This window comes from Cricetulus griseus, chromosome 10 (genome assembly GCF_003668045.3).
Source record: "Cricetulus griseus strain 17A/GY chromosome 10, alternate assembly CriGri-PICRH-1.0, whole genome shotgun sequence".
Taxonomy (NCBI): domain Eukaryota; kingdom Metazoa; phylum Chordata; class Mammalia; order Rodentia; family Cricetidae; genus Cricetulus; species Cricetulus griseus.
In genome coordinates, this window is record NC_048603.1 from 8,451,182 (window position 1) to 8,463,438 (window position 12,257).

At 39.8% G+C, this 12,257-nt stretch overlaps 1 protein-coding gene across 1 annotated transcript in view; it reads right to left on the bottom strand.

The window, feature by feature from the left end:
• Pkhd1l1 (PKHD1 like 1) overlaps positions 1 to 12,257 on the bottom strand; it is a 142,033-nt gene that overhangs the window by 4,497 nt on the left and 125,279 nt on the right. The window contains exons 70-74 of the mRNA XM_035449642.1: positions 12,013 to 12,180; positions 8,970 to 9,127; positions 7,295 to 7,430; positions 3,945 to 4,286; positions 1,371 to 1,522 (exon numbers count right to left, since the gene is read on the bottom strand). Of these exons, the coding sequence (XP_035305533.1) occupies positions 1,371 to 1,522; positions 3,945 to 4,286; positions 7,295 to 7,430; positions 8,970 to 9,127; positions 12,013 to 12,180 (956 nt within the window). The remainder of the gene's footprint in view (positions 1 to 1,370; positions 1,523 to 3,944; positions 4,287 to 7,294; positions 7,431 to 8,969; positions 9,128 to 12,012; positions 12,181 to 12,257) is intronic.

Below are 12,257 nucleotides of genomic sequence, written 5' to 3' on the forward strand. Positions count from 1 at the left end.
TGTGTGTGTGTGTGTGTGAGTGTATGCGTGTGTGTGTGCGTGTGAGAGTGTGTGTGTGTGTGTGTGTGTGTACTCCTGCATGCGCATGCACCTACAAAGGCCAGAGGAGGCTGGAGTGTGTCATCCCGGAGCACTTTCTACCTTACCTACCTGGGCCCGGGTCTCTCACTAACCGTGGCCTCGCTGTTTGTAAGCCTGGTCAGTAAGTCACAGTAATCTGCCTGTCCCTCACCCAGATCAGCACTGGGCTACAGGCAGGCCTGGCCACACCCAGCTTTATATATTCATGATGGGAATCCAAACTGAGCTCAGTTTCAAGACAACTTGACACAAGCTAGAGTTATTTTCTCAGCTGAGAAAAATGCCTTAACAAGATGGGCCTGTGAGAAGGCCTGTCAATCACTTTCTTGATTGAGGGTTGATGTGGGAAGACTCAGCCCATGGGGACAGTGCCAACCCCGGGCAGCGGCCTCGAGCTGCATGGGAAGCAGGCAGACAAGACTACGGGAGCAAGTCAGTAAGCAGCTTCCCTGCACAGCCTCTGTTTCAGCTCTGGCCTCCAGTTTCTGCCGTGGCTCCCCTCCATGACTCCCGTTTATGATGGACTACAACTGTTAGCCGAAATCAACTCACTTGTTCCACGAGTTGCTTCTGGTCCTGGTGTTTTATCACAGCCCTTGAAACCCTAACTAAGACCCACTCTTACCCTGTATGCACTCTGACTCATTCAACCATATCCCAAACCTCGATCTTTTTTAATTTTATTTATTTTTATTTTTTTCTTTAATTGCTACTCATATTTACATATCCATCTCCCCCATTCTCTAGCCCTCCCAACCTCCCATGTTCCCCACCAACCCCCCAACCCATCCCCCTACTCCTCCCCAGGGATAGTGAGGCCCTCCACCAGGGGCCTTCAAAGTCACATCATTTGGGGGAGAGCCTAGTCCCTCCTTGCTGTATCTGGGCTGCACAATAGTATCCCTCCATAGGGAGTGGGCTCCCAAAGCCCATTTGTGCTCTAGGGATAAAGACTGGCTCTGCTGTTAGAGGTCCCATAGACTGTCTTGGCCTCCTAGCTGGCACCCACATTCAGAGGGCTTGGTTTGGTTCAATGCTGGTTCCACGGCTTTATGACTAGGGTCTTCATGCTCTCACTAGGTCAGGTCAACTGTTTCTAAGGGTTTCTGATCTTTTATTTTTTTAACTACATTTTTATTACCACTTTAGTTAGCCCATAAAAGTGAAACAGAAAGACATGCTACTAGGTTTCTGTTTTGAAATACAAAGAGGGTCTTAATCCTTTTTTTCAAAAGCAACACCAATTTTAAAAGATAAAATACATTTTTATTCTAGTTGTGTGTTCTTACCTTAACCCAGCCAGAATCAGTTGGTTGAGGAATAGGACTGGTAATAGACATGGAAGAAATATTGAATCCAAGGACAGTACTAATTTTCCCTAAGATGACAGCTTGTCCAAGAGTGCCAGAAATCTCCTGGAGTTCAGACAATTGCATCTGACCTATGGGGGAAAACCATTAGGACAATTCGGATTACAAGTACATAGAATTGTAAGAATATATAAAAAACTTTTGGCTTTCATTTTGTTTGCATTCTTCATCACATTCTAGACTTTGGTACCTGAAAAGAATATGACAGTCATATTAATAAACTGGAGTTAATGAAGAACTTCAAGAGAATGTTATAAAATAGAATTTCAGAAAGAAAAAAAACAAAGGTAGAAGAGAACACACACACACACACACACACACACACACACACACACCTCTGAAAGCACCATGAGAGAGTGTGTCTCCTGGTTTCAATTTTCCCATGTCATTCTTTGTCAGAAGTGAAGAATTACCAGTCTTTTCTGCCACCACACATCACTTTTTCAGAACAGAATATTTTTAGAAATGAAATATAATAAACATCTATCCATTATCAGTGTGAGCATGAATAAATTGCCAAAGTCACCAGATTCCTAACAATCCAGGTCTGACGCTTTTTCCTGATTTCTTCTCCACTTCTCTACCAATTCGTATTTAATCACACACTGACGCTCAACTCTCTTTGCCCTGACTGTCAAAATCCCAGCCCAAACCAGCGGTTATGAAAATAGAATCTAAACTGGCTTGCCATTTCCCACTTTATTCCACACACTGTAGTCAGAGTGGCTTTCAGAAAAACTGCTGTAAGATTCCAAAATTTAAAAGATCCACCACCTTCCACATCCCAGGTCACGCTTTCAAGACTCAAATCACTGAATTTCTTCCACTAAGGGTTACCTTGAAAGCTTGGTGTGCTCGGCAACACTGGCCAGCCCACACCCAGGGGATTTTTCAGGTCAGTTTGAAAGGTCTGGCCTGCATGACTCAGATGCTGAGATGAAGGCTCAGTCTTACAGATTCCTCCCTCTCCCCTAACCCCTTCCAGACGTCTACTCCAAGATCTCTAAAATGTGAGTGCTCCTATGGTCTAGGGTAGAGGTACCAAGGTGCGTCATTCCGGGTCCCACTGCTACCCTATGGTCCCCGGCTCTCAGCACAGTGCAGGTCCAACCTCTGCTCTACTGCTCTTCCGTTTCTCCTGGTTGCCATCTCAACACTGAAGACCTTGGCACGAAAGCTTCTTTCTTATGACCTGAGGACTCAGCCCACCCAGAGGTCTCCTCAGCACCAGAGGCTACCTCTTTCTAGGGAATTATGCTATGGGAATGACATACAACTGTGTGTACATCAGGATACCCTGATGCTATGTATCAACTGTGTGATGGTGTACTGATGGGGAATGTACTGTGTATGTTTATCTTATTGATTGTTGAATAAAATACTGTTTGGCCAATGGCAGCAAGTTAGGCAGGACTAGGAGTCAAAGAGGATTCTGGGAAATGTAGTAGAGAAGTGGTGATCCAGGCAGGAAGTGACATAGCAAAGAGACTCATATATAAGAAAAGGAAAGACAAAGTGCCCCCGTTTTCCCCTTCGCATCCTCCAACGGCAGGATGTGAGCCACCAGCAAGGAGGGACGCCAATAAGGTGTCCGATAAGATAAGTCTTATAAAATATATAGATTTATGATAATTAAGACTGAGCTAACAGATGAGAATCCTAGTCATTGGCCAAGCAGCATTGTACCTAATACAAGTCTCTCTGTGCATTAATTGGGGCCCTAACTCAGGCGGGAGGATGGCGTAGAGCACACACGTGGTGGTGGGGCTCAGTGGCTTTTGGTAGAAAGATTTATCCTAACAGTGTACACATTTTTTTACTTCTCCATGTTTGTCTGTGATTCATCCATGCCAGGCCAAGTTCTAGGGCTTTTCTTGAGACGAGAGACCCTAGCCTAGACTGTGCTTTGCAAATACACCATTACCTTGCTTTTCCTTATGTTCCTATGTTCCGTGTTCTCAGACCTGCATCTTCTATTTTTGGGGGTTTATCTGGCATTGCTACAAAAGGGTAAATAATCTGCCTGTGTGCCCTGGAACCCCTGCAACTCCTAGATTAGATCTACAGGTTGAGTTTCACTGAAACCCGAACATTGGCCATATAAATCCAAGGACGCACAGAGGTGAAGAAGGCAAGTCAGCTATGACTCCCAGCAGACAACATGGTAGAAGTCATGGCTACAATGTAAGCCTAGGCTTTCTGTGTTCCTCTAAGCAACAGAGTTCCTTTTCTAGTTGACTATTTTAACCTATTTCACCCTTTATCACTCAGTTATGAACTCACTTTCTATTAAGCCAGATCCTTTTGTTTAATTTACTCATGTGTAACGAGTTATTATTCTAGGGAGAAGTAAAAGGGTTTGTAGACCCTTAGGGTTCAAGACAAAGGGGTACTCAGGTTCCCTAGGGCCTGGCTAACCAGGCCCTGGTAGGTTTATTTATGACTTTATGCTTGACAATGACATTCCTTTATCTCAAAGTCTGATGTCCATACCTGTCGTAGAATTTTGTAAGAACCTGGCGGGAGCAGCTCCAATCTCTAATTCCATTACTCGACCTGTGGATCTCTTCCTCCGAAGACTCACTCCTATTATTCTGCTGACTCGGATTTTGTCATTCGGTATTTTTAGGAACAAGGCAAGATTTCTAACCAGATTGCGTGAGCTAAAAAAGTCATCTTCTGTCACAGCAGGCAGTTGGAAAGAAACGAAGATGACTGTAGCAGTGTGGACTTCCACAGGTGTAGTTCCTTTAACCAGAATGTAAAGTGTCTGGTAGTTTCTGTCAAAGTAGTTTTCACCCGGGGTAGTGGAACCCAAGTTAGGTAGCAATTGCTCTATGAAGGAAAAAGGCCAAGATAGCAAAATATCAAAATATATTTCTATTAACATAAAGGCCACACACAGTATTTAATATTTGCTTGAACTCCAAAAAAGTCAAATGACATCATTCTTGTAACAAAGAATACATATTAAAAACTAAATGCTTATGAGACTAACTTGCAATGTTATAGTCCAGTAAATAATATCATTAATAATCATTATATATAAAATCTATTTCTGAAAGAATTAGCTATAGTCAAAATATAAAGGAGAAGCAAACTAATTATACCCCCAGGAGTTTATGCTGTGGTTATAGAATACTCCTTATATATTCGGAGTTTTAAAGCCAGGGGTGGGGGGGGTTGGGGGAGTGAAGGAATTTGGTAATTTAAAATGTAAATTTAGGTGATGGCTCACGCCTTTAATCCCAGCACTCGGGAGGCAGAGGCAGGCAGATCTCTGAGAGTTCGAGGCCAGCCTGGTCTACAGGAGCTAGTTCCAGGATAGGCTCCAAAGCCACAGAGAAACCCTGTCTGGAAAACCAAAAAAAACCAAACCAAACCAAACCAAACCAAAACAAAAAAACAATGTAAATTTAATAGCCTTCTAATTTCTGAAGCATTAGATGCCAATTCTTACAAGAGCACTTACAAGTTAATATTTCTAGTTTTACTGAGTACAGAAGGCATGTAATAAAAGTGAAGGATCTATGAAGACTTCCCAGAGGAAGTGAAGGATCTATGAAGACTTCTGCCCATGAAATGGGATTACATGTTAGCTTGTCAAAATCTATGATTAAGCAAAACAAACTCTACTAGGAAACTGGATTTTGTGCAATGGAGGTCATTGTACATTTACAGTGTGTGTGTGTGTGTGTGTGTGTGTGTGTGTGTGTGTGTGTGTTGCAACAGAATTAAGAACTAACAAATCTCTGCCGTATAAGCCCCAAAGGCTGAACTTTACCACAGTAGTAGAATAAAATCATGTAGCTTCCAACTGTACTCCATTGTATGAATATAAAGACTGCTTTGTGCTACAACAGAGAGGATATGGGCTCATACTCCTGCTAACAGTGCCCGTCCCATCCATCTTAGTTGACTTTTTCCATGTTATTACAATAATGAAGGACACAGAGATCAAGATAATAAGCACTTCAGGTAACCTTAAAATACAGAGAGGCTTGTGGTACAGTGCAGTCTGCATTCAATGCGCTAAAGTTGAAACAATTCCTGCTAAATCAAGGCAATTTTTTAATTCTAATTTTTAGCTGGAGAAGTGATTCTATGTGAAGTCCTTATGGTTGAGGATCGGCACTGAAAAAAACAAAAGCAAAAGCAAAAACCCCAGCAGTTCTATGAAAAAACAAACTGATAACACAAATATGCAGCCTTGTTAATCTATTAAAGGCATCTGTGTTTTTTATTTCCAGACCTTTGTCTTTATATTAAATTCTGCTCATTGAAATAGCTCCTATTTTTCTAACTTTGAATGATAGTGCTTCATAAAAGAGTTAAATATGTATGAAAATAAATGCCATGATTTGTATTTAAAGGTTAGGTTATGAAGCAGCTGCAGTGTAACCATCAAGGCTATGTGCTCAGGAACTCAAGATTTTCACGTCCTTGCTTGTCTGTTCTGGCTTTGAGACTGCTATGAACTGAACTGCATCCTCTCCAAACCCCTATGTTGAAGCCTTAATTCTCTGATGATATTTGCAAGTGGAGCTCTTCAGAGGACAATTAAGCTTATGCAAGATCGTGAGTGAAGACTTTTCATTATGGAATTAGAACCTGTAAGGAGAAGAAGCCAGAGAGCTAGCTCTCACAGTGGGAGTGCAACAAGAAGCCTTTGCATCCAGGAAGAAAAAAAAAAAATTCCTCATCACAATCTGACAAGAGACTCCCTCCAGAACTGTGAGGACATAGGAAAAAAAAAATACCAGCATGGTGCCTTACACCTTTAATCCCAGCACTCAGTGGGCAGAGGCAGGCGATCTCTGAGTTCAAGGCTACCCTGGTCTGCAGAGCAAGTTCCAGGGCAGCCAGGGCTACACGGTGAAATCCTGTCTTGAGAAAAGGAAAACAAAAAGAAAAAAAGGGAAAAAATTTATGCTGTATAAAGCAAAAAGAAATAATTAATGTGCTGTTTATGTTCATTGGATTTTGTTACAGTACTCTGAGGAAAACAAAGCAGAAGTCTTGACAAATGCCATCACCTCCTGCCCTCACTTCATGCAGCTATTTGTTACTGTCTAAGGCTGGGATTCTTAACCTGTGGGTCGTGACCCCTTGGCTCCAACACTGTTTCAGCTAAGAACATCAGAAAACACGGATATTTACATCATGGTTCATAACAGTATCAAAGTCACGGTTATGAAGTGGCAGCAAAAATTATTTTATGGTTGGGGGTCATCCTAACATGAGGAACTGCATTAAAAGGTCACAGCATTAAGAAGGTTGAGAACCACTGATCTCATGGTAAGTAACAATATAAAGTAACATAAAAAGAACTTAGAGCCCAGTGTCTGACTTGTGAAGATGTCTCTGGACAAGCTATTTTGTTAGTACTAAAAACAAGACTTGCGTTACAAATGGCACAACATATTGACCTCTCCTTATACTTCCAGGAATAGCTAATATTTTGCTGTTTACATTTGGCTAAGACCATGAAGCACACACATAAGAGATATAAGTCCACTCATGGTACACAAAATATCTGCTGTCAACAATATTCCAATCCTATTTAATGAAAAGCCCTAAACAGGAATCATTCTTGGCTTATAAATATCACTATGTAGATAAATGTAGCCTTTTTAATATGTTACATTTAAATCAAGTTTATTACATAACATTGACTTTTTATTACATAAAATTGACTTCCTTCTTTATTCTAAGAAATTGATAAGGAAAAGTGTAATAAGGAAATGTTCCAAAGAATGTTTACAATATATACATTCACACACACACACACACACACACACACACACACACACACACACACACACACTATCCTAAAGAAATACCTGCGTTCAGATGCCTATCAAGTTCACAGAATCTCTTTTGGGCATTCCATGCAGTGTTTTTGGGACAGACCAATGAATTGTTCACATAGACATCCAAACGTTGAAGAGTGGAAAAGAAAATTCCCACTAGAACTGCCTGTTGAAAACAAACAGTTATGTGTTTCATTATAGCAGTAGAACAGAATGTTTAGAATTTACTTCTTAAAAGTGTGTCCTAACTATGTACACCTTCTATAAAGATATTAACACCAAGTTTTTGTGAACTCGGGGCAAATATTGAGCAAAGATTAAAAATATTGGATTTCTGTGAATTCAAGGCCAGCCTGGTGTACAGAGTGAGTTCCAGGACAGCCAAGGTGACACAGGGAAACCCTGTCTCAAAAAACCACAAACAACAAAAATGCTCGCATTTAACCATTCATGCAGATGTGATAAATTAGCCCCTATACGACAAGTCCCAGGAGAAGAATGTAGTGTAAGAAAGAAATGATTAGAGGAGTCACACGACAAGCTGAAGAACGCGTGCCTTTTGAAGACACCGACATAAAAAGAGAGAGAGAGAGAGAGACTTGGGAATCCAGGGGCTGGGAGCTACTTAGCAGTGACCTGCTTTACTGAAACACAAAATTAATTCAATAATGTTGACAACTATCTCAAAATACTTTGGTATGAAGACTCATAAAGAAAATCAGTAGAAACACGGGGAGAGCCCCATAGGGTCATTGTGAAGAATGATCCACACAGAGATGAGTAGACCCGATCTTGCGTTAGCCAGAAGATTGTCCTAACTATTCCTATCTGGCTGAGGTGAGCGGACCACTGGAGGGCAAGAGTAGACACAGGAAGAGGCAGCGGGCAGTTGCTACCTCTAGGGACAAGATAATGTTGCTTCACTAAGTGGCAGCAGTGGAATTTGGTCAGAGGCCCTCTGACTCCAGATGTTTGAAAACTCAGTGGAATTCATGGTCCGGTTGGGTTAGGAATGCAGCAGAGAGGGTAAAATAATAACAATGCTGATGTTTTGTCTTGAGCAGTGGAATGTACCGACTTGTTAGCACCTGAGAAAGAAGAATGTTGCCTGTGGTTCCTCTGCCCACTGGTTCATCTGGTCAGATATTTCCCTATACCTAACACTCTAGGACTTTGATGTGTTGTATTTGTAGCAAAGAAAGTCTGACTCATGGGACTACAGTTCAGCATTACTCTTTTCCCCGTTGACCATCTGAATAAATGTAAGGCACCCATCTGAGTTCCACTGACAGCAAAGATTTGACACTATCGAAGATATTTAAAAATAATATGCTGAAAACATTGCAATAATATTCCAAAGGTGTATTTCTGGTATCTATATGCATATCATCAACATGTAAGAATTAAAAAAAAACCAAATATATAACTTTAAGTAATACATGATCTTAGTATAAAAACTCAGGCTTCCTAGCTAGTGATATCATAAATATCACTGTCAGTCGTCATCCATGGAGCTCAGGAATCAGCGCACACTGGTACATACTTATTCTTTCAAGAAGAGAAAACCTGTCCAGATTAATAGTAGTTTGAATATGACACTACTGGATCTTTTAGAATGAGCTAGAAGGATGCCAAATACAGAGAAGGCACAAATGAGAATTGATGGCTAGCAGAGTATGAAACTATGATAACCTTTAAGGCTTACCTTATTATGTTCAACATTCAGCAACATCAGCCGAAGATTCTGAGGACTGGTCCCAGTGAAGTAAACCTCATACATTTTGTTCAGAGCCACGATGCTATGGAACAGGGAGAGTCTTCTTTGGCACGTATACCCAGCACACCAGCCATGGTCCTGTGGGCCTAAATCCATGCAAAATCAAAGTCCATGTTCCTGTTTCACGAATGCTTGGTTTTTTTCCCCAGAATATATGAAGAATCATTATATTTAAAGTAAAGTGCAAGGGTTCGGTTCAGATACTAAGCTCAGCATTTATACCCACTATTTATTCATCCACTGTCTACCCACAGATATCTAAATTGGTTCTCAAACTTTGGCTTAAAATGGAAGGCAGAGAAGCAACTTGTTCAGGTTATCCCTTTAGTACTTATTGGGGCTAAAGAGATAACAATGTGTTAGCTTGGATTTGTGTTATAGATTCGTACAAGCCACTAATATAATATAGTCAAGACTCACCAACTTTCTGGGGTCGTTTTTTAAGGAAATGTGCTGTAATATAGCTCTTTCATTAAGATAGAGCCTGCCAGTTAAGAATGGACATTTGTATTCCTGAACAAGATTCATTGATTTTTTTTTGGCTACTTGCTGATTTGTTTATTAGTCAATCTATAAATTCCACAGCACATTTGATTTGGAGATGTGGAGATTGAATTCACACACACTACTCATGAATTCCCACCACTGAGCTGTTAACTTAACCCTTAAAATTTCATTAAGCTGTCCAGTTTAGCCTTGAACTCACTCTGTAACCAGATGTTTATCCATCTGCATGGTAAGGGCCAGCTAACAAGTTTGTTTGGATCAAGTCTTTATTATTTTCTTAGAGTAATGGTAACTTACTCAACTTTGTTAGGCAGTAGCATAGGCACCAATGAAGAGTTACCATGATTAATGAACTAAAATCATTTTAGTTCACACTATCATTAAGAAGATACTCTAAAAAACTAAGACATAGCAGATGATTTTCCACTAGGGTCTAGACATTTTCAGAGCACATATAGCCTGGCTTTTGCAGCAAACTTCTCTTATTATTTCAATAAAATCAACATGAGATATGATGGATAAAAATTTCCTGATGTATTTCTTCATTTGCCGAATTTTCTGGCTCACTCAAAAACCTCGTTAATATTTATAACTGAATTTCAATCAAATTTTAAATCAATATGAACTAAATTTCAAGGAGGATGTACCTTATCCTTTAGCACACAAAGTATAAATCCTACTTAACATATATCTTCTTTGTGGGCTTTAAAAACAAACATAGAAAAATGTCTGCATATAAAATAAAAAGTTTGAAGTAAAAAAGCCATATATTAAAAAGACACACATTTCACATTAAGATTTAAAAAGAAACTTTAGTGATATTCAGTAATTTTTATTGTATATAACAAATATACAATTTTTTATTGTATATAAAACAAATATTTTATTTGTTGGCTTGGGGAACCAAGTCAACATGATTTTAATGACACTTTCATGTTATTCCACACAACTATCATCCACTTAAGTTTTTTTTTAACTTATTGACACTGTAAATTTAAAATCATTTATAAAAGAAATGAAGAGTCACTATGTTAAGTGGAAAACATATACTTCCTGCCAGAAGAGGTAAATGTAAAAATAAAGACAGTGAAATCTCTCCATTACAAGCAGAGAGCAATTTGAAAACTGCTTTTACATGTCACCGTTATTCCTGACTTCTCCAAAATTATTCCCATAACCTGTGCTGTGCAAACCTGAAAGGCAGTATTTGACATTGATCGCTTACTACAGGAACTAAACGGGGAGAGCCAGAAAATCACGGAACTTCCAAGTTTCTCTAATTTGGTGTCTTCTGTTTCTTTCATAGGTTTTTAAAAGCAGATTTTGTGAGGCAATGGCCATTCCATTGACTCCAAGACTGTTTTCAACAGTAGCCCAATTAGGACATGGACATCTGTGTGGTCTGGGTTCAGTGCCTCTTCAAGGCTAAGCTTGCTTGGAGACTAACATTTGAGCCCCAGTGCTGTTAGGGGGTATACACGAATCCCTGCCCTGTGCTTTTGGAAGTTTGTCTTATTCATTGAAAAACTCTTGGTCTCAAGGTCCATCTGAATCTCTATGGGAACCAATTTTTTTTAACCCTTTGTGCTCCAACTATCTAGGACCAGAAAGGGAGAAGCCTAGACTTTGGACCTTCATAAATTACTCTCAAAAGTCAAATACACTATGTGTTTATATGAACAACCTCCATTAGCTGTAAAATAAGTTCAAGGATTTATAGAATAAAGATGAGAGGCCTGAAATATCCTTCTTAAATATTCTGAGTAACACATTATCAAGCTTGCCTTTAAATTTTATAAGGTAAAGTGTATTTTTGAAGATGTTTAGGCCAACCTTTGTCCTCAAAATATTTATATATCCTTATCAATAAAACTGTGAGAGTCTTTATAGAAATGGCTTTCTTCCTCCTCCTGTAACACAAATTCCAATTGGTCTTAATAATAAAAACACATAGTCATATATTAGGGGGGGGAAAGCTGAAAGATCAGAGAAACAGCCAGCCACTAGAGCTCTTAACCCTATTAAATACTCAGACTGAAAAGAGACCAGAATCCTGTCTCCTCCCGCCTATACTCCTCACTCTGCCCAGCCATCTCACTTCCTGTCTGTCTGTACAGACCTCCAGACCTCTATGGCTAGCTAGTGGCTAACTCTGCCCTCTAATCTTCAGGCAGGCTTTATTTGTAGAAACAAGATATCGCCACATCCTCCTTTTCCTTCTCTTTGGTTCTTTCCTCTTCATCTCCCCCTTTTCTGCTTCCATCAAATACTCAATATGAAATAAATGTCCTGGCTGCAGAATGGGGAAGAGTCAAATCTCACCCTTGCACATAGACATTTCTTAAACATGGAAGGCAAAGAAGTCCTCATATTTGTTAGTTTTATATGTAAATACCTTTCCAGGTAGGTCTCTGCATTAAGCAAATGCTTGGACTAACCAGGTTCACACACACCAAACACTCACCGTTAATGAGATCAACATAACCATTGCTCATGATAGCCACTGGGGAAAGTCTTCGTGTTTCTGTGTCAGAATCCAGGCTTTCTATAACCAACATTGCATATTCCATTCCAGAACACCGGTAGCTCTGCCATGCTGAGATGTATTTGCAGGTTGAGTCTCTGATAATTCCTGGAAACATGTATTAATATTTTAGAAATGACAGGAAATCTCTGAAAATTTTCTTTCTATTGTCATTTTGTTTTGTT